The sequence below is a fragment of the Protomyctophum parallelum genome (assembly GCF_964188405.1).
Source record: "Protomyctophum parallelum genome assembly, chromosome: 9".
Lineage (NCBI taxonomy): Eukaryota > Metazoa > Chordata > Actinopteri > Myctophiformes > Myctophidae > Protomyctophum > Protomyctophum parallelum.
In genome coordinates, this window is record NC_139706.1 from 3,200,717 (window position 1) to 3,222,013 (window position 21,297).

Here is a 21,297-nt window from a genome sequence, read left to right on the forward strand (position 1 = left end):
ATTCTGCTTGATCTGTATCTGTATCATACTGTGTGTACCAGCACTACGAGAACAAATCACAATGATACTGTATAAGGCAGCTTATAATAAAATGGTCCTATAATAATTTCTCTCCAGCAAAATAACTTCCGAGTATGATGATGTTGTCACACGTATACCCTACTGCTGCCATTTCTAATCCTACTGCTACAAGTAGGATACGCTAATACTTTGTTTTAACCCATTCTGACCGGGCACCCATTTTGGTGTTGGCATCATGTTATGCTTTAGCTATTGAAAAATAGCAGATCTACAAGCTCATATCGCGCCACCGAGTGGCACGATACGAGCTTGTAGGTCTGCTATTTTTGAAAAATCGAGGAACGACTGACATTTTTTTCATCTGATCTCAGGTCAGAATGGGTTAATCAGGCCAGTGTGTGTCCAGTGGAAACCTTGTATGAATCTGATCTCAGGTCAGAATGGGTTAATACTAAGTGCTACCACCAACACTGCAACACACGTACTACTGTTGCAACTAGGCCAATGAACATTTTGAGACACGGTACCTCATGCACCGTTGTGTTGTTGTTTATCTCAGGTGGTTAGTGCTGGACACTGACACAAGAGATCTGGTTTCTATGCATACTGACAGCAATGAGATGATACAATATAGGGCTATAATAATTTCTCTCCAGCAAAATGAGTAAATTTCACAAAGAAATCTAGGGTAGAGTAAATTGATTTAACACATTGATTGCTAACTTTTGAAATTCTACTCAGGATTGCTTCTGCTAAGCGATTAACATTGGACTTTTTAACTTTTTAGGGGCCCACAGCGAGGGGCCTCTTATAGCACATCGCACATTGCATAAATCAAAAGGAAGCCAAACTAGTCCACTTCAATTTAAAAAAAAATATATGATTCTACCATCTTCCATTCTGGAGATATTGACCTTTTTCTAAAACCTGCTTTTCACTGCACGCTGCTCTTTTGAAAAAACAGCAGAGATATGGAAGGTTGAAGTTGACAGACATTGACAGACAGATATAAAAATGAACACAAATAATATCATATACATACTACACACTGAATGAAAGCCCTGAATGTCTACTTTTAGGAGGAAAACAAATACACATGGTCCCATGTATAGTTTGTCAGTAATTGGCTGTTGAATGCAGCTTGCGCCCACCAGAGAGGATTTCAGAAAATGCATGGACCTGAAGAACCATTATTCACAAAATAAGGCCTATAGCGACATGTACATACTATATACCGTATGAAACAGAAGACTCTCTGCTTTCATAAGAAAAATACTTCTACTGTAATAATAATACAAATCACACCCCTGTGAAGTGAGCAGTGCAATGTTGCACAACATTGCACTGCTCACTTCACATGGGTGTGATTTTTATTATTATTACAGTAGAAGTATTTTTCTTATGAAAGCAGAGAGTCTTCTGTTTCATACGGTATATAGTATGTACATGTCGCTATAGGCCTTATTTTGTGAATAATGGTTCTTCAGGTCCATGCATTTTCTGAAATCCTCAGAGTATTTTAGACAAGACAAGGAACTGACAACTAAATATTCACAAAATAAGGCCTATACATACTATATACCGTATGAAACAGAAGACTCTCTGCTTTCATAAGAAAAATACTTCTACTGTAATAATAATGAAAATCACACCCCTGTGAAGTGAGCAGTGCAATGTTGCACTGCTCACTTCACAACATTGCACTGCTCACTTCACATGGGTGTGATTTTTATTATTATTACAGTATTAGTTTTTTTCTTATGAAAGCAGAGAGTCTTCTGTTTCATACGGTATATAGTATGTACATGTCGCTATATGCCTTATTTTGTGAATAATAGTTCTATAGGTCCATGCTTTCTCTAATCAGACCAGTGTGTGTCCAGTGGAAACCTCGTATGAATCTGATCTCAGGTCAGAATGGGCTAAAGTTCTCTCTGAAAAAGAGAATTTTATAAATGAAATGGATTCAATAGTCTAGTATTGACAAACAGTATATGGGATATGTGTATTTTATTTGTTTTCCTCCTAAAATTAGACATTTAGGGCTTTCATTCAGTGTGTAGTATGTATATGATAATTTATTTATGTTTATATCTGCCTGTCATGATAACGTCATGATGATGATGATTCTATGCACATATGTGATCATTGTCTCAGTAAACAAAATCAACAGATCGTTTGATAGCATAACAGTGACTTGAGAGGTTGACATGTCTGGACATGAACCACAGGAGCGACTCAACTCGCAGTGGGGGGGGGGGTTCCACGACATGTCTGGACATGAACCACAGGAGCGATAAGCGTAGCCCGGCTGGCTGTGATTTCGACAAAATGACAGACAACACGATGGCTTCCGCAGCTTAGGATTGTATTAGTTATCCATTACAAACGGGTCGATTACGTCCCAGACGCCTTATCACTGCAATTGGCTGGCGAAGGCGCTATGGCGATTATGGTGATCAACTGCCGAGAATCTTTTTTCCGAGAATGAGAGTAGCATTGCAAACTGCAAAACGATCGATCGCAACTCGCAGTGTGGGGGGGGTTCCACGGTGTGATATCTGCTAGCCTAGTATACTGCTTCTTTGTCCAAACATGGCTGACGCGACGGCGAAAAAAAGACAGTTGGTCAGATGTATACTGCTTCTCCTATGGCGGTCCTTCGAGAATACGTCATTCGTTTCGCGTATACCTGTGCGTGAAATGGCGATCGACCGTTGGAGATTATTCTTGGTTTATATACGGGTTTATATTTCCGAGAATGAGGCGGCAGACCGGTGAGTTGTCGTTGGAAAGAATTAGAGAGGGCTGTGTCGAGTGGATCTGTGTGAATGAGTGGGGGGGGGGAAGAAACTGTAATGCGATGGAGAGATGCCTCGGGAGAAACCATGTAGAAACAGGAGGGGAAGGGTAATCGAGTGTATTCACAAATTTCACACACACTAGAAAATGGGTAGCTCCATTTTAGATCCCCTGATCTGCGTTGGTCTATGCCGTGTGCAGGACGGCGATGCCGCCTCCCCAGTACGTCGTAATGGATACGGCATGCCTGGAATGTGGTTAGACCAGGCCTCTTTTCAGGAGGTGGGGGGCTTTAAACTCCCGGATCTCACAGCGGATCTTTCTGGAGATGATCAGTGTTACATTATGTGTTGTCCGGGCGTCAGAGAAGTTGATGTACAGTATACAGTAAAAACACCAATAAAACGCTTTAGAGCGTGATGCGCAGACGGCGCTCGAGATTAATAAAACGCTTTAGAGCGTTTTGCGCAATCGATGAGTTAACAGACAAGTTACAATTATTTTCTGTGTGTCCAGGTTGGGGACTCGTTTGGCCCGGTGCGAGCTCTGGCCGAAGGCAAACCAGGAGAGTTGTTCATAGGAACCACTAAGAATGCTATCATCAGGGCCGCCTTCCCTGACACACTCACTCCTATTGTGCAGGTAGGTGCATGCGCTCGCACACACACACACACACACACACACACACACACACACACACACACACACACACACACACACACACACACACACACAATTGTACTTTTCTCTAAAGCTAAGGAATCACACCATTGTTGTTCATAGTTGTCCTTATTTTACACTTGACATTCCCATTCCCTCTGTCACTCTCATTCTATCCCTTCTCTTCCTCACAGGGACACACAGATGAGTTGTGGGGCTTGGATATCCATCCTTCCATGGAGCAGTTTGTCTCCTGTGCCCAGGACAAGCAGGTCCACCTCTGGGACACCAACTCCCACCAGCCCCTGTGGAGCAAGACTATTGAGGTGGGAAGGGGTTGGGGGACATACTGTATACTACATATACTGCTACTACTACCGTGCTACTACTGTAACAGTACTATTGCTATTTCTGATAGTACAATTACTACTGTTACTGTTACAGCTACAGTAATATTGCTACTGTAATAGTACTGTAGTACTAATAGTACTGCCTATACTATTGCTACTAGCACCATAGCTGTCAATTCTGTTGATGGTACTGTAATATTATCAGTATCACTACTTCTAGTAAACACAATCCAAATCCAATTGAGAAAAGGCAAACCCCAAACCAAAGATGGTCGCCGCATAGATAATAAGATGTTGCAGAACAAGTCTGAAGTTGAAAGACTTGTAGGAAACCGAGACGCAACTAGATTCATGTCGCCAATGAGGGGGACTCCAGCTTACTGGTACAAGACCATGTTGGATTTGTTTGCCATGGTTCGTCAGTTAGGTCCACCCACCTTCTTTTTGACAATAAGTGCAGCCGAGTTTAGATGGCCAGAGGTTATAAAGGCAATCAAAGCACAGCAAGGCCAAATAGTTGACTTCGACAAGCTGGACTGGAATGACAAATGCGACATTCTGAGAAGCAATGCAGTAACAACCATGCGCATGTTTGACAGGCGAGTTGCTTCGTATTATAGTAATGTGCTGTGGTCTAACGCTCATCCAATTGGCCGCGTCATAGATTGGTTTATCGCGTGGAATACCAAGCAAGAGGGAGCCCTCATTGTCATTGTTTAATGTGGATAGCCGACGCCCCCGTGTATGGGGTAGACTCGGACGATAAGATTTGCGAGTTTGCAGACCGGTACATTAAGTGCCAGCTGCCTGATCCGAACGAAGATCCCATACTCTACAAAATTGTCACAGAGGTTCAAATGCACAGTAGAAACCATACCAAATCATGCAAGAAAGGTCACAAGACATGCAGGTTTGGATTCCCAAAGCCCCCAGTGGACAAAACGTGGATCACAAACCCCAGGCCAATTGATCCAATTCAGGAAGAACTTAAAGAAGTTCAGGAGGAAGAACTTCAAAAAGTTCTCAATCGGCTGAGAGTCAAAGGTAAGAAGGATCCGCTGAGTGATGCAGACAGAGATCTGCTTGTTCAGAGAGTGACTGAGCCTGACCAATGTCCCAAGGATGTTGTGCACATCTTTGCAACCAACAAAGAAGTTGCTGCGCACAACATCAAGTCCTTGTCTGAGCTCCACACACACATTGTTGACATACCTGCGTTAGATTACAGGAGAGATGAGCGTAGTCACCAGATGACTTGTCTTAACAGAGTCTGTACAGGACAGCAAAAGGACCTTCTTGACAATTTGAAAGTTGCAGAAGGGGCCCCTGTCATGATCATTAGGAACATAGATGTGGAAGATGGCCTTGTCAACGGGACATTTGGCAAGATTGATAGTGTAGAGTATCTGGTGAACCAGGACGGCACTACGGTAGCCAAGCTTTGGCTTATGCTAGACAAGCCTGGTGCTGGGCTGAAATATCGCAGTGGAACAAAAGCACATTTGACCTTGTCGTCCTTCACAGTTTGTGGTGTACTGTGAGGCCCCATTCACAGCAATAATGGCAGAGTCTGCAATGGCATGGTCCTGTTGTGTTGTTGATTGGCTATCACAGTACATTCACTACATTGCTAGTTAATGTTGCAAATGTTGAACTAGTCTAGTTTTAGCTATGCAACAAGCTGCTTTCTGCACCATCAAAGGCCATGCAATGCATGGGAAAACATCTGCTGTTTCCACAAAGAAAACCACAGTGTTCTTTTGTGAATTGAGTGTCACACTGCCGGTACACACTAATTTGAGTCTAGGGATTTCTCTGAACATAAATACACTCCAAGTTCTTGCAAACAAATGTGAGTGAAATAAACAAAATGTGAAGCATTTCTCCTCTCATCTCGCCTTGTTGCAGGACCCAGGGAGGTCTGCAGGGTTCCATCCTAGTGGAGAAGTCCTGGCTGTGGGGACCACCACTGGAAGGTAACCCCTTAAATCGCTTTAACTTAACTCAAGCCGGAAGTTTGGTTTTCAAGAGTCGAGGAAGAAAACAACAGCTCTATTGAATACTGTTGAGTACTGTATGTACCCTGCGTTTTCGCATAACTTCCGGGGATGGTGACATTGTCACACGCATACCCTACTGCTGATACCCTACTACTGATTCTTTTTTTTTTTTTTTTTTAAGATATTTTTTTGCGGCTTACGCCTTTATTGATTTTTTAAGGGATAGAAAGTAGGCTGACAGGAAACGGGAGAGAGATGGGGGGATGACATGCGGTAAAGGCCGTGTCGGGTCCGGGAGTCGAACCCGCGGCACACCGCGACTGGATCACCAGTCCGGTGCCCAGACCGTTACGCTACGGCCTGGGCTCCTACTACTGATTTCTAATCCTATTGCTACAAGTAGGACTTACTACTGATACACTAATACTTTGACAAGTGCTACCACCAATACACGTACTACTGTTGCAACTAGGCCAATGGACATTTTGAGACACGGTACCTCATGCACCATTGTGTTGTTGTTGTTTATCTCAGGTGGTTAGTGCTGGACACTGACACAAGAGATCTGGTTTCTATGCATACTGACGGCAATGAGATGATCTCCAATGTTAAGTACTCTCCAGGTACAGCAGCATGTCATCATATAATTCTGCATCTGAACCAGGAATGCCTTTCAGAAACATCTGAAAGCAATGCCTTGCTCTATTCTCTCTTAAGAGAAAGAATTCATGCATTATTATCATATTCATCTTTATATGTATGTGACTACACCACTTGTAAAAGGTGTTCTAATCATCCCTCTGAAAATATATTGTCAGTATTGGGTAACGAGTCGTCTCACCTACTCTATCCTGTTCACAGATGGTAACTTCCTGGCAGTGGGTTCCCATGACAACTTTGTTTACATCTACGTAGTGACTGAGAATGGCAGAAAGTACAGCCGTGTAGGAAAATGTACCGTAAGTACAGTAGTAGCACACACTTTTACCTACTGACTGCTGTTCACTTCCATTCTAAAATTAAAGTTAAATGTGTCCTAAAAATATTAGAAATCACACCCGTGTGAAGTGAGGGGCGCTCTTATCATCATACATCATCAAGAATCATCTCATTCAGGCCAATCACAATTTGTGTTTTGTCTTCAATGTTTGTGTTTGCACAAACACTCAAGACTGGCCATTCATTGTCAATGGCATTCAATGTTTGTGTGCAAGACATTTGGTGCTGATCAGTATTCGCTGCTTGCGAGACAGATCCATTTCTAGACAGGATGCCTGCCCTGCTACAGCACACTATTGTAAGCCAGTAACATCCCACTGAGAGTGCATACAGTACAGTACTCTAAGTCCTTCCAACGCCATGCAATGTTCATGATTTCCACATGTCGGAGAGTTCAGCACTATATTTGTTCAGTGGTTGGAAATGAGCTCTCCAAGCATGCCAATTTTGTTTGATTGGGCCAATAATGTCTGCCAAATGTCCGCCAAACTTTCACACCCCTCTTTGAGCAATCACTGTGAAAAGTAAAGACGTTTTTCCTGGCCCCATGAGCAAAATGTCCACAAAGCTTCATCCAAATCCAATCATAACCTTTGGAGATATTCTGCTAACCTGATCAAATATAACCCCCTTCCAACTTCCTTACCTCCGCAAATGGAGTTTGAGTTAACAGCATTTGTGCAACACCCAATATGGAGTGTGATCCCCCTGTAATTGGTCTGCATCTAGTATGTCTAGATTCATGTTGCAGTGTGCTGCTTCATATTGGCTATGTGTGGTTCCAAGTAACACTAAAGCCTGATTCATACCTACGGCCGGGCTACACTAGGGACGGAACAGAAACCGTATGCAGCTACATGTAGGTGGCCCACGGACACGTTTTCAGTGCAGGAGTAATAATTTGGTTTCTTCAGTGCATGAGTATTAACTTGCTTTCTTTAGTGTAGGAGTATTATTTTCATATTTTGGCATAACACTGATATTACCTCTTCCCCTGTAGGGCCATTCAAGCTTTGTCACCCATCTGGACTGGTCGAAAGATAGCGAGTACCTCGTCACCAACTCAGGAGATTATGAAATCCTCTTCTGTAAGTCTTAAAAAAATAAAATAATCATACAGTACATGTAACAGGACATGCACGTACTACACAAAGGCATCTGCTCCCTAGAGGCCATGGAAAAACCTTTGATCTGGATTTTTTTTTTACATCATGCTATTTATAGTGCCACCAGGATATTGATATTACTCCTTCAGATCTTATCCAAATATCACGCAAATTGGTATAAATGATCTCTATAGTCAAGACGGGTCTGTTTGATTTCTCATATTCCATCCTGATTGGCTACGATTGGCTTCCAAAGTTTTCAGGAGTAGCCTTTTTTGTACAAAATGCCGAACATCTTGAACACAGCGTCTGATTGTGGTGAAACTGTGCAGCATATTCCCACTAGGCTGAGGAAGTAATGCCAAAATCCCTCCTATCCTGGTGGAGACCTTTTTCTAGTTTTTGTTTCGTTTTCATCAGTAAAAAAAAGGTAGTCGACAAACATTTTTCATCATCATACTATAAACGAGCGAATGTCTGTCTGTCTGTCTGTCTGTCTGTCTGTCTGTCTGTCTGTCTGTCTGTCAGAAACAAACACTTATCTCCTCATTGCCTGCACCAATCGCTCCCACTTTTCACACAGGCATTGACCATAATAATATGGAGGTCTTAACGAAGCCATTTTTCCAATAAGATTAATAATGAATTTATTAGTGAATAAAAACCCCTTTATTTGTCCGTGGTCTATCTCCGACCGAGCCACACTATTAGCACACATCTCTCCATGCCAAAATAAATCTGCACGCTCCCACAATCCAGCTAGGCTACTTTTTACCGACGCAACTGTCGTATTTACTGTACAGATATTGTTTTTACATCACCCATTTATATGAAATAATAATCCAACCGCAACCAGGGCGCAGTACCCCCCGCGGCCACCAGGGGGTACTGAACAACTCATCTCCCCGCAAATCACGTGTCACCAGTGAAATGCATGTTGGGACGGACACAGACCCACACTGTACATTTGGGAATAGGCTACCTGTGCCACAGCCCATACTTTCTGTGCTGCATGTCAAACTGGGGTCTTTCATACTTTTCAAATGGGGGTCTGTGGGCTAATAAGTGTACATTTTACAGTCCTTGCCATGAAAACATTTCCCTACCATGCATTTATACAAATATTTTCATGTTATAGTGCTGTTTTTATTCACACAAAAAAGACACAAATATATTATACAAGTTAAAATGAAGACCAATTAAATATATTTATGGGGGCCAATAGTCCATACACGGGTAAGGACTATGTATATTAATACAATAAACAATCAAGAGGGCATTGCCTGACCATGGATCACACCAAAGGACCTGCAACATCACTGAGGAACACGTTCCACTTCAGATCATATTTATCCAACTGATTATTCATGTTAAAGGATAACCTCTCCAAAGCAGCCACAATACCAATTGTATCAATGGTATACTTATGATTGTACTGCAGCATTTAACACATTACCCACACTGAACATCATTTGCTGTTCATATATTCAGAACGGGTAAGGACTAGTAGTTATAATCGACAAAATGGATTGATTATTTTCTTTTCCAGGGGAGGCTTGCAGCGGTAAGCATGTGACTAGCATGGACACAATGCGTAACATGGAGTGGGCCACCTCCACCTGCACTCTGGGATTCAACACCTTTGGTAGGTCTCTGCAAAGCACTGTATTTGACTTTGGTGTCTGAGAGAGATTGATGATCTTTTAATTTTACGTCCCCGGTTGGGGAGTGCCAGTTCCTTTCCGCTCCATCCACCTAAAATCTTTACTGCCATGGCAACTCAATTCATAATAAAGTGATTAATAAAGGTCTTTATCTGACACTGAACTGATTTGAAATAAAGAAAATGACCAAAACAAATCTTTCTCTCCCTCTCCTAGGAGTGTGGCCAGACGGCGCAGACGGGACAGATATCAATGCTGTGTGCAGGTCACATGACAGCTCCCTGCTGGCCTCAGCTGATGACTTTGGCAAAGTGCACTTGTTCTCTTACCCCTGTTCTCTACCAAGGGTGAGTCCCACTCCCTTTTAGTCTGTGACTAGTCTGAGTACTACTGATATATATATTAACCACTTGAGCCTTAGCATCCCTATTCTGGGGGGAACACTTGCTGAGAATATTTTTTGCCCTCTGCATTACAATCTTTTTCCTTTGCAATAATACAGTAGTATCAACACCTTTTAAAACACCCCTCTCTGTCGTCGTCCCCAGGCTCCCGGCCACACATATGGGGGCCACAGCAGTCACGTGACCAACGTTGCCTTCCTGCACGACGACAGTCACCTGATCTCCACCGGCGGGAAAGACACCAGCATCCTGCAGTGGGTGGTCGCCTAGGCAACCCCAGCCTCCCACCAGCATCCTGCAGTGGGTGGTCACCTAGGCAACCCCAGCCTCCCACCTACCTACCGCCGGTCACCATGGAAACACACCATCCTCTCTAAAACCTCATATTCCACTTTGTTATACTGTACCTTCCTGCCCCACTGGAGGGCAGCACTACTGTGCCTGTTGAAACAACTCAACCAACCACCGATGTCATACCGTGTGGAGAAAGGTATTATGATGAAGTATTGTAATGTCAAAGTATCTAGAAACTATATCACTGTTACTGCATTTTCTAAGAGAATGTAGAGGGAGTTTGTCAAGCAACAAGCTCATCCTCAGCGTTCCAGTCAATCGCTGAACAATCAAATTCTGTTCAATAGGGGCTCAAAGCCCAACCTCATAACATAAACTATCATACAGTATAGCATAAAGAAAAGCTTTCTCTCTGCATGGCTGCAGCTGGTAGTGACTATGTGGGTTACTTTGGAAAGACGGTGACGTTAGTATTAGTCCTAACTGTGCCTAACCCATGTGAAATCTTTACAGTCTATCCCTTGCCTTGTTAAATTAACCATTTTCTTAATGAGCCGACCTTAATAACTGAACTCATCCCGAATCCCTAAGCTGAAGATTGTACCTATTAACCCATTCTGAACGGGCACCCGTTTTGGTGTTAGCATCATGTTATGCTTTAGCTATTGAAAAATAGCAGATCTACAAGCTCATATCGCGCCACCGAGTGGCGCGATACGAGCTTGTAGGTCTGCTATTTTTTGAAAAATCGAAGAACGACTGACATTTTTAGAATCTGATCTCAGGTCAGAATGGGTTCATCAGACCAGTGTGTGTCCAGTGGAAACCTCGTATGAATCTGATCTCAGGTCAGAATGGGTTAAAGATTGCTGTGGGAGATTTCAGACACTAATGAAGGTGTTGTATTTGTCCCAGAGGTTCTCCAAAAGTGTCTCATTCAAATAACTACGTTTACTGCTGTAACTGTAATGTGCTGAAGAGGCACTAGATGGCACTATAATGTAAGAAAATTTGCATGAACCAGGGCTGTTCTGCCATAGATGCTGTTAATGTTGCAAAGGTCTATAGAGTATATATTATGCAGTATATCCAAGTGGCTGTGCTATTTTAATATTTAAATGTATGTAACATGATGTTATTATTATTATTGCTCTTGCGGCACTTTTAGCGACAGACAGAGGTTACTAACATGAGCTTCTGTATTGTAGAAGTGAGCTTTAAGCTATGCTTTGCCTTCCTCTGTTTTGTTAATAAAGTTTGTACCCAAATACTATGACGTGGGGAACTTATTAAATGATTAGTAATTATATTATATATTTGTATTATTATTATTTTTATTAATATTAACCCACCTATTCTTAATTGTACAATCTTCAAAGTTCACCTTTTCATTAGCCTAGTACAGTAGGTAACATGTTTGACCAAATAGTAACACTCACACGGACAATATTTTAAAGCTATATTGAAAGATGAACTTCAAAATGGATGTGTGCCCATACAGTCCTCACTGTTAATGTATCACTGTCGCTTGTAACTCAGAGCATTCAAATGTAACCAAATGGATAAGCCCCTCATGGGCCAGTACTCTGACGCTGTGTGACACTCAGGAGGACGTCATGAAAAGGAGGAGACCGAGTCGTGACGTGTTGTGGTGACAGCAACCTGTTGACAGTCAACATGGAACGTGATGGTTAGTCTTTGTGACTAGGGACATGGTTTAAAAAATCCCCTGACCCGTAATTTGTCAAACATGGGCAGGGCAAGACGCCCTTGAAACATGCTCAATGTTGATCTAGGGCTTCTAGGCCCACTGTATGCACATTACATATCCAGAAGTACCCACTAGTTGTAAAGTTGGTTATTGTCTCCACCAGGCCGATGGCATGGGGGGAGATGGTATGTTTTGCCCTCCGTCCGTCCGTGTGTGTGTGTGTCCGTCCATCCGTTACCAGATAATCTCCGGCACCGTTAAAACCCTGTCGATGCCAAACTTTGCACACACACTCCCTGGATGCCAACGATGAACCTCTGCCTCAAATTTTCCAGAACGGCCTGTTATAGCGCCACCATGAGGCCGATGTTTGCTTTTTCATTTCATTACATTACTTGTACACATTGTATCGATACATCACGGTATACACTATCTCTATAGTCATGATCAACACGGACCTGTCCGCTTCCCCATATTCCATCCCCATTGGCTAAGATTGTTTGCAGGATTGGTCCGTTTTGAACAAAATGCCAATGCCGTGAAAGTATGTACACACATTCCCACTAGGTTGAGGACGAAATGCCACTTAAAATAATTCAAATCAGCCTCATGGTGGCGCTATAACAGACCAATTTATGTTCCTACCTACCAGTGAGACTTCTTGGTCAACCCATTAAAGGGACACTTCACCCTTTTTGCAAAATAATGTTAATGACATTTAGAAGATTTAGAACACTTTCCTGGGGGTTTTATGTGTGTAATATGTGGTTTTAGATTTTAGCAGTGGGCCCAGTGTCTCTGATGTCATCAACACATTTGTTCTATAGCCATTTGTTCTATAGCCATTTGTGCTATAGCCATTTGTTGTAACAATAGCGTTTTCTCTCAGTCAGTAGATTCTTCATATCCATATGAGTGTTTATTTTTCAAACACAGTTCTTAATAACCTGACCCCACCAGATGGGGCAGCAGAGAGTACACTGGGTTCCCCCCTCCATCTGGGAACTCTCAGGCAGACTTGATGCTCCGGCCACCAAACGGCCTGGCCAATCAGCGGCAGCTAGAGGCGGGATCAAGGCAGCGCTGTGTATGCTTTGATCCCGCCACTAGCTGCCGCTGATTGGCCAGGCCAATATAAATAATAAATAAATAATAATAAAAAATTATTAATAAATAATAGATAAATAATGGACCTGTAAATTACAACAAAACAAACTAAAGGCACTGGTGTGGTACTCCTGGTTTACCAGAACGGGGTTCAAGTCCCTGCAGTGTTCTGCTCAATTTGTTGTATTTACATGATTTATTTTCACACGTATATTTCTTCTGAAGAGCAACACAACACTCATCAAAGTTGGTTTGGAGACTTGGAGAAATCGGGAAAAAATGGCACACGATAGTATGAGGTCCGAGACCATGGACTATAGCCTTTTGCTTTTCCGCGATTTTCACCTTTTTTTCAAATCCTCCGAAATCGTAAAAAACGATGGACTATAGCCTTTTTCTTTTCCTTGATTTTCAATTTTTTTCAAATCCTCAACAATGATGAAGAATCACACACTTTAGCGCGCCGCTCAATGACCTTGACCAATATCAATGACCTTCACCAGTATAAATAAATAAAATAAATATTTATAAAAATAAATGATGAAAAACGGCGTGCTATAGTATGCCGTACGATATGGGCTATACACTGACACGAAACAAGACAGGAATGCCCAAAAACGTCACATCCGGTTTTTTACCCTGGGCAGAATTTTCTATGGCTGCCAATGCAACTTTTTCCAATCCTTAATCACATACGGACAAACATCTATGCCGATAATATCTAACTTGCGGAGGTAACGTGCCTTGTCCACGGGCAACAGATCTTTCAACGTATGGCATTGCAATTACGTTTGATAATCGCTACTCTGCGCAATATTGTTTTGGAAATGCTGTAAATTGCATTGCAGTGAACGAGAGCAAATCACAACTTACCCTGGGGGTGGAGACTCCGCCCTGAATACGCGTTTTCGTGTCAGTGTATAGCCCATGTTCAGAAATGATGAAAAACGAGGATATTTTTTTTTTTCAAAAATTCATCCCATCGTTTTTTTATTTATTTCATAAAAAATCCTCAAAAATGATGAAAAACGGCGTGCTATAGTATGCTGTACGATATGGGCTATATAGCCAATGGTCCAAAATGATGAAAAACGAGGATAATTCTTTTTTTCAAAAATTCAAAAAAAGATGGGCTATAACCCACCGTTTTTTTCATTTTTTTCTTACTAAGACAACATGTAGTCCAGGAAGTAAGTGAGCCCTGTGTCGATGACATCAGAGACACTGGACTCACAGCTAAAATCTAAAACCACATGTTACACACATAAAGACCCCCATGAAAGTGTTGCAGCCTCAGTGTCCTGAGGCCAGTTCTACAAATGCCTTCTAAACCAGTAGTTCTCAAACTTTTTCGTGCCAAGGTAGGACCCCCATAAATGGTACGTATTTTGCCATGGACCAACATTTTTAATGTATTCAAAATATTTCAAACATTGGTTTTTTTAAATGATCAAAAATAGCAGATGCTCAGAGCAGGGCATGAAGTGGGGAGCTTGTATATCTGCTATTTCTGTGAACCATTATTCTAAAGAATTTAGAGCTTAGAATTTAGATTGTGATATCAAATCCACTTTACAGGTTAGGGTTTTTTTTTCTCTTCTACGTTCTATTTATTTGTCCTATCTTTCATGTTATAACTTATCAGTGTCGCGTTTCACAGTGCAAATAAACCGTACCACACTTGAGAGGGAGTTATGTGGCATTGATATGCTTGAGAACAACGCATATTCTCTCACGCAGGTCTGGGTCATGTTGTGGTCACGATGGCTTGTTGCCTGTCAACACCTCGTAGTCCAGAGAACAGGAGGTGACACACAGTACCGTATCCCCTCACAATAAACAATACGGAATATGGCAATATTCTTTGGAGTCTTTGGGGGGGGGTACTTTGATGTTTGATTATTTACCCACGTGCTGTATCAGAGTGTCAGTTGAGCTGTGGTAATCTGGGGTTAAAGACGCATACATATATAGGCCTACCGCTCTCTAATCCTCAGAGACGAACGACACACAGTCCCTTGTGTAACTTTGATGTGTTATTATTTTCTTTTACTGCATTTCCCAGTTGGATTTGTGCTTGTAATCTATGGGGTTCAATGTAGTTGTATGTTTTTTTTAGCAGCATATTGAGTGCAACTACAGCTTCTATCCCACAGCGGTAGTTGCACTCAATGCTTCTATAAAATGATCTGTTGCTGCGACACATCTTCTATCTAGTGTATGTAAAATGTAATAGCAACTACTACCATACAGGTGCGAGCTGCTGGACTACGAGTTAGATATTGAATATTTGGAATAGACCATAACCTGCTGCGAGTGCCATGATATGAACCAACTGTTCTTCGTTGGCCAGAGTACAGCATTCATCCAGCATTCTGATTCCACAAGGCCTGCTTCCATACAAATCATGTCTATAATACTAACACAAACCCTGGAATGAGTCTGGTAGCAGATTTATTGCAAACAAATGTTTATCGCGCTCCCTTCTGTTATGAAACAAGTTACTGACAAACACAAAGGCCAGTACACTTTTAGGACCTAGGCCAGTCGCCATGACTTCTCAGACATTCAAATATAGATTTGATCATTTGGATTATATGGAAACAACATTAGCAGGATTTATGAACAGCATTCTGTCTTTATTCCCAGGACATTCCCAGGAGAATTTGAGAACCCTAAAAGCTCCTTTTAGGTGTTGCTAAAAATGAAGATGACAGGTTTTCTTTTCCGTTTGTCCTTTCTTTTTTTGGCTGCCTCTTTAAAACCAGAGCCCTGTTTCTCATATCTTAGTGCCTTCCCTCTTGAGAATAATGTTGTCACCTCATGGTTGGCTTACTAGGGATGGGGAAGCTGAATAGATTTGATACAAATCAGAGCAGCGGAGACAAAGTAGAGTTAGTTTTCACCTATTAAATCCACTTTGACTGCTGAAACAGAGAAATACACAGAAACAGGGAAAAATACATGCACTTTATTTAAGATGGTGGTTCTCAAATGTGGGTCTGGGGCCCTCAAGTGGTCCTTGAGCCGCCCTCAAGGTCCCTGGGGTCCCCAGCAGAATGTGTTAATAAAGCATCACAGTAATTTTAAGCACTTTATCCGTTTATATGTTTGCTATTCAGATATAGCAGATATGCAAGCTTGTACATCTGCTATTTTTGAATTTCTTCTGAAACATCTTGAAAGTGGGTGTCATTTTCAGAACGGGGTTCGTGGCCGAATATACTATTTGGGGGTTCATTGCACAAAAGTTTTAAAACTACTCATTTAAGAAGACAGGATTTAGTCTTTTGGTTTTCTTTAATTTCTTTCTTCTTTTTAAAATGAAATTGGTGGTGGTGGGGATGGGAGGAGGCGTATGGGGGGGGGGGGGGGGGGGTTTCTTTGCTGAGATTTTTCCCGAGGCCACTAAGATTGATTACATTTGGGTTCAGAGAGAGGGCTTGTGACAACATCAGCATCATTGTGGGCACAGAACTAATTTAGATGTAACTACTTAAACCCTATTGACCAGAGTCCCCAGGGGTCTATATTGGCCTTTTCCCCTACAGAATCACGCCATGTATCTTCAACACGGGGTCCGGGACCCCTAGGGGTCCTCAGAGTTACTACAGGGGGCTGCCAAATCTTCGTGTGACACTATTTTTCGGGTTGTTTTTAAGCTCACAGCGTACAACGCATTGTGAGCTTGGCTTGTAGATCAGCTATTTTCCATGAAAAGGTTTGGTCTAGGGGGGAAAAGAGCAAAGTATTGACAGCTAAAGTGATTCAATGTCTGATGAATCCAACAAAACGATGATGACAAAATGATGATGTGTAAAAATGCAAATTTACAAAGCAGCTGTTGATAGTGCTGGCAAACAAGTCTATGATGTTATCTATGAAATACTGCTTCATCTCTCTCTCAGCTAAGCGGGAGAGAAGGCCCCTGATCTACACCAAACAGCATAGGGATGCTATAGGTTCATGTGGTTAAGCCCTTGAGTCAGATGGTGCAGCAGTCAGCAGCTGGGACTCCAGATGGTCCCATCATTGTGTAACTGTACTGTAGTGTTGAGTCAACCTAAAGCGAGTCCAAGTCAAGACCAAGTCTGTGGGAGGGGGCGAGTCGAGACCGAGACCAGATTTTCTTTTCTTCTTTTTTTCTCATTTGATAGGGTATAAAACACTGTGAGAGCAGGCAGGCACGTCAGCTACAGTCCATTACTTAACCAGATAGCTGTCTATTACTTAACCAGATAGCTGTCTATAAGCGCCAAGCAGCTCTCTTAATGTGAATGGGCTCCTCATAATATGGGTATACGGTCGGTAATGTATTTTTGAGTGGTGCAACCACTCCTACAACCAGCAATGTCCGTGCGTACCTATGTATCATTGGTCATGAGCACGAGTATATGACTTATTAGTACCAGTAGGGGGCGCCAGAAACGGAGAGGGATAGTGCATGCTCTGTTGCCTGCTAATGAGAGAGAGAGAGAGAGAGAGAGAAAGAGAGAGAGAGAGGTGTGGGGGGAATTGCACCACTCAGTTCACACAGGTGTGATTTTTTCATTGCATTGATTGTAGTGACTCGAGTGGACTCGGTGGGTGAAGAGTTCTCTTTATCTGAGACCGAGTCAAGACCGAGTCAAATTATGTGCGAGACCGAGACGGGACTGCAAAATATGGACTTGATCGAGACCGGACTCGAGTCTGTGTACTGTAGTGCAAGAGAAATGGTCATGATGATCATTGTGTACTGTACACTGTACTGAAGAGACCAAACAAGTGTTTCCCTCTGGGTATTGTGTTCATAGAGATGAGGAATGGGAACAGACAACAACAGTTCTCACAGACTTAATCAAACACAGAGGGTGGAACACTTTGACTGTCTGGGGTCCCAACCGCAGAATGTGTTATCCCAACAAACACGCACGCACGCACGCATGCGCGCGCGCACGCACGCACGCTTAACTTCCTGCGGTGTAGACAAACTCAGTGGTTCTGTTCTGTACGAAAGTTGGGGAATTAAAGATATGACATTATTATTATTATTGTGAAACTACGAAATTGTGCATTTCCCGTCCGTCCGTCAGTCAGTCACACTCCATATATGGTCATGCCTCGTGACATCACGGACATCTGTCTGTCTGTCTGTCCGTCCAGCTCAATCTGCTGAACATGTGAGCCAGTGGTCTCGTCTGGCTTTTCAGATGAGCCATACTGTATATGTGCTTAGCATGACTGCTCCCTTCCTGAATGTTATGCATTCCTCTAGCCCTGATATCTATACTGTATGTACGGTGTCTCTCTCTCTCTCTCTCTCTCTATGGGAAAGTGTTACGTCAAACTTTGCAGCATGCTTGAATCCAGCAGTTTAATGGAACACTGCATGCCTCGGAGTCGTGAGCAGAATTCTGAACTCAAACCATAACTCTTATCTCCTAAAATTGACCACAGCCTGACGAGAGAAAGGTCACTGTATTATATGAAACCTATAACAACCCCCGTGAGAAAAATAACCATGTATACGCACCTGTCTTCAGGGCAATAACCAGTGGAGTAAATTTGTTTAGCGAATTTAAAGTCCTTAAGTCAAGCGGTTGCCACCTGGTCTGCTTGGAGGGTGATTAATCCTCCTTCCAGTTCCAGTCTTTGGAGAGGACAAACTTCAATGATGTGCTATATAGTTTGTTATCACCAGTGGGCTTGGGCTACTGCCCCATTAAAGGCTGCATGGCCAAGCAGGGGCCATGTCCAGTCCTGAACCAGACCACAAATTCTAAGAGCCAAGTCAAAGAATCCTACTCCCACAGTCCCAAAGCAGTGTGTAAAGCAATTCATTGATAAATAAAATGATATGATAAATACCTTTAAATAACTAAATAATGTAAGTGTGGACTCTGGACCAAAACCTTAAAATATAATTTTTCCAGACCACCAGAAAAATGTATCATGTTTATGAAAAACCCCAAATAAATGATCCTAATTAGCTTAGTATTATAGAGATATAGGACTGTAAGAACCTTTGAGAATTGGAACCAAATTATGGAAATGAATACCTTTTAACCTCAAATAGTAAGAATCAGGGCAATGAGGACACTGTCCCTTTAAATGGCCTTTAGCCAGTTCCAGGCGGAGACACTTTAAAAAGAAAAGAAACCAAAAAAACAAATAGTAACCAGACGACGCAAGAATCCAGACCACAACGAATATAAAGTTTAGGGAAATGTATATAAAAGATTCTCCGTGAAATATAGATGTTACATAGATTTACACTGAATAAAGTCTAACCGTGGAGATACAGGAGTTATAGTCAAAATGACGCCATGTTGTTGACCTATAGAGACAAATCCTGTCTAGCTGTCGTCAGCTGACGAGAACCCACATGGAAGAGGCTGGCGATGGTTGGCATCCCCTGATTAGGCAGAGGAACAATGACGGAGGTGGCATAGTGACGTCGAAGTCACAAGATGGGAAGTCTGAAGTATCACGCATGCAGCTGAATACGTTGCCATGACAACCTGTTTGGACAGTCAAAGCTTTTCACTGCTGACTGGACTGCTATAGCAGAGAATTGTTGTGGGAAATGGACACCATCCTACAAGGTCACGCTATCTAGAATGGCTGATAATTATGGCAGACTGAATCACAACATTGTTCCACAGTATTACAACTCAACTGACTGGGGCAGAGACCAGGGGGTGAATCTGGCGACAGAAATATCATAAATGATAGGCCATGAAATATTTGATGAACAACAAGGTCGTAACAGGGCCTAGGCCAGAGTTAAAAATTATTAGGGATTTCTAACTGGACAAACATTATATGACATGGAGAAATATAGTTCATATCTCAAAATTAATTTCCATCATTAATCACTTAAACAATATATGGTTGGTTAGAGTTCCTCAGTGCTCGGTTGTTCTAGTGTATTTTCTGTTTTCTGTTATTGATAATAATTGATAGCCAATCAATTATTGTGAGAATTATTGTGAAAATAGCTGCTCGATCTGCTATTTTCTGCAAAGGTTTTCCACACAATACAGATGCGGTGGTGGTTAAATACAAATTCAAGGTACTTTCCATTTCTTGATTCACTGCACTACATTTCAGAGGTAAATGTTGTACTTTTGACTCCAATACATTTATTTGACAGCTTACTTAGTTGGTAATGGCATCATGGTTTTGATTACTCAAAGATTATTTTAACAACATAGTGAGACATCTCACCCTATATGTAATTTTTTAATCATACAGATTTACATCCTAAGTGTCATCCAGAAGTAGCCAAATACTGAGATTACAGTACATTACCAACTACAATGGAATTCTCTCAGTATAATTTGGTAATAATATTTTGATCGTGTATTTGATTCTTGTGAATCAAGTGAAGTGTGATGAGTAATATATTATTGCTGATCATATTTTACACAGAGAAGGTCTGGGTTGAGTTTCTGAAAGAACCCTTTTTCAACATGCTCACTGTCCTGTGAGCTGTAGCTTTGTCCTGTCTGCTTCTCCAAACTTGTTCTTGGACTTTATCCTGCATTACATTGTAGGATCATTTACTGTAAAGGATAGGGGTGAAACAGGATTGAGCATTATCTATCTATAATACCCTTCATGTCTTGGATAATGACGTAAATTGGTTTAACCTCTTGTTATGACGCAAGATCACAGACAGCATGCAAACGACCCAATGACCTCTGAATCAAGAGCAATCATCTTTGGCTCAGATTCAGCGGATATACAGAAAATGTTTCTCGTCGTAGAACTGACAAGCAATACATCCTCTGCTGGTTATTTTTAGTATCTTGCTCACATTCATCCATTGGGATAGTGCAAACCTCAATTAATAACACCCTACATGCTTTCATAACAATATGTTGAGCATGAACACATTGACTGATGGTACAGGGATTAGAAGATAGACGGTCGACGACAAAATAAAGGTAGACAAACTGACTGAAAAAGACAAACTGAAAAACGAGAGACTGCTGTACAAATATGTAGGGTTTACACTACAGGAACAAATGCGTTGAAAGAGAGAGGGTTGAAAGAGAGAGATAGAAGGAGGGGAAAAGAAAGCAGAAAACAAAGGTGGAAAGTGGGAAAGATGGAGCTAGAGGATGATTCAAAGAGAGTATGAGGAGCACTGGGACAACTTAAGAACGCAGTACAATCAACAGCCTATTCT

General features: G+C 41.9%; 1 protein-coding gene across 3 annotated transcripts in view; it reads left to right on the top strand.

Annotated features, from left to right (window-relative positions):
- eml2 (EMAP like 2) overlaps positions 1 to 10,948 on the top strand; it is a 38,612-nt gene extending 27,664 nt beyond the window's left edge. For 2 of the 3 annotated variants that reach the window (XM_083774105.1, XM_083774107.1), the window contains exons 14-22: positions 3,340 to 3,465; positions 3,678 to 3,809; positions 5,742 to 5,809; positions 6,368 to 6,456; positions 6,695 to 6,792; positions 7,833 to 7,920; positions 9,488 to 9,583; positions 9,819 to 9,949; positions 10,151 to 10,948. In XM_083774105.1, coding sequence (XP_083630231.1) covers positions 3,340 to 3,465; positions 3,678 to 3,809; positions 5,742 to 5,809; positions 6,368 to 6,456; positions 6,695 to 6,792; positions 7,833 to 7,920; positions 9,488 to 9,583; positions 9,819 to 9,949; positions 10,151 to 10,276 — 954 coding nt within the window. In that variant the 3' untranslated portion in view covers positions 10,277 to 10,948. The remainder of the gene's footprint in view (positions 1 to 3,339; positions 3,466 to 3,677; positions 3,810 to 5,741; positions 5,810 to 6,367; positions 6,457 to 6,694; positions 6,793 to 7,832; positions 7,921 to 9,487; positions 9,584 to 9,818; positions 9,950 to 10,150) is intronic. The other variant, XM_083774106.1, reaches the window with a different exon arrangement.
- Positions 10,949 to 21,297: the final 10,349 nt, after the last annotated feature.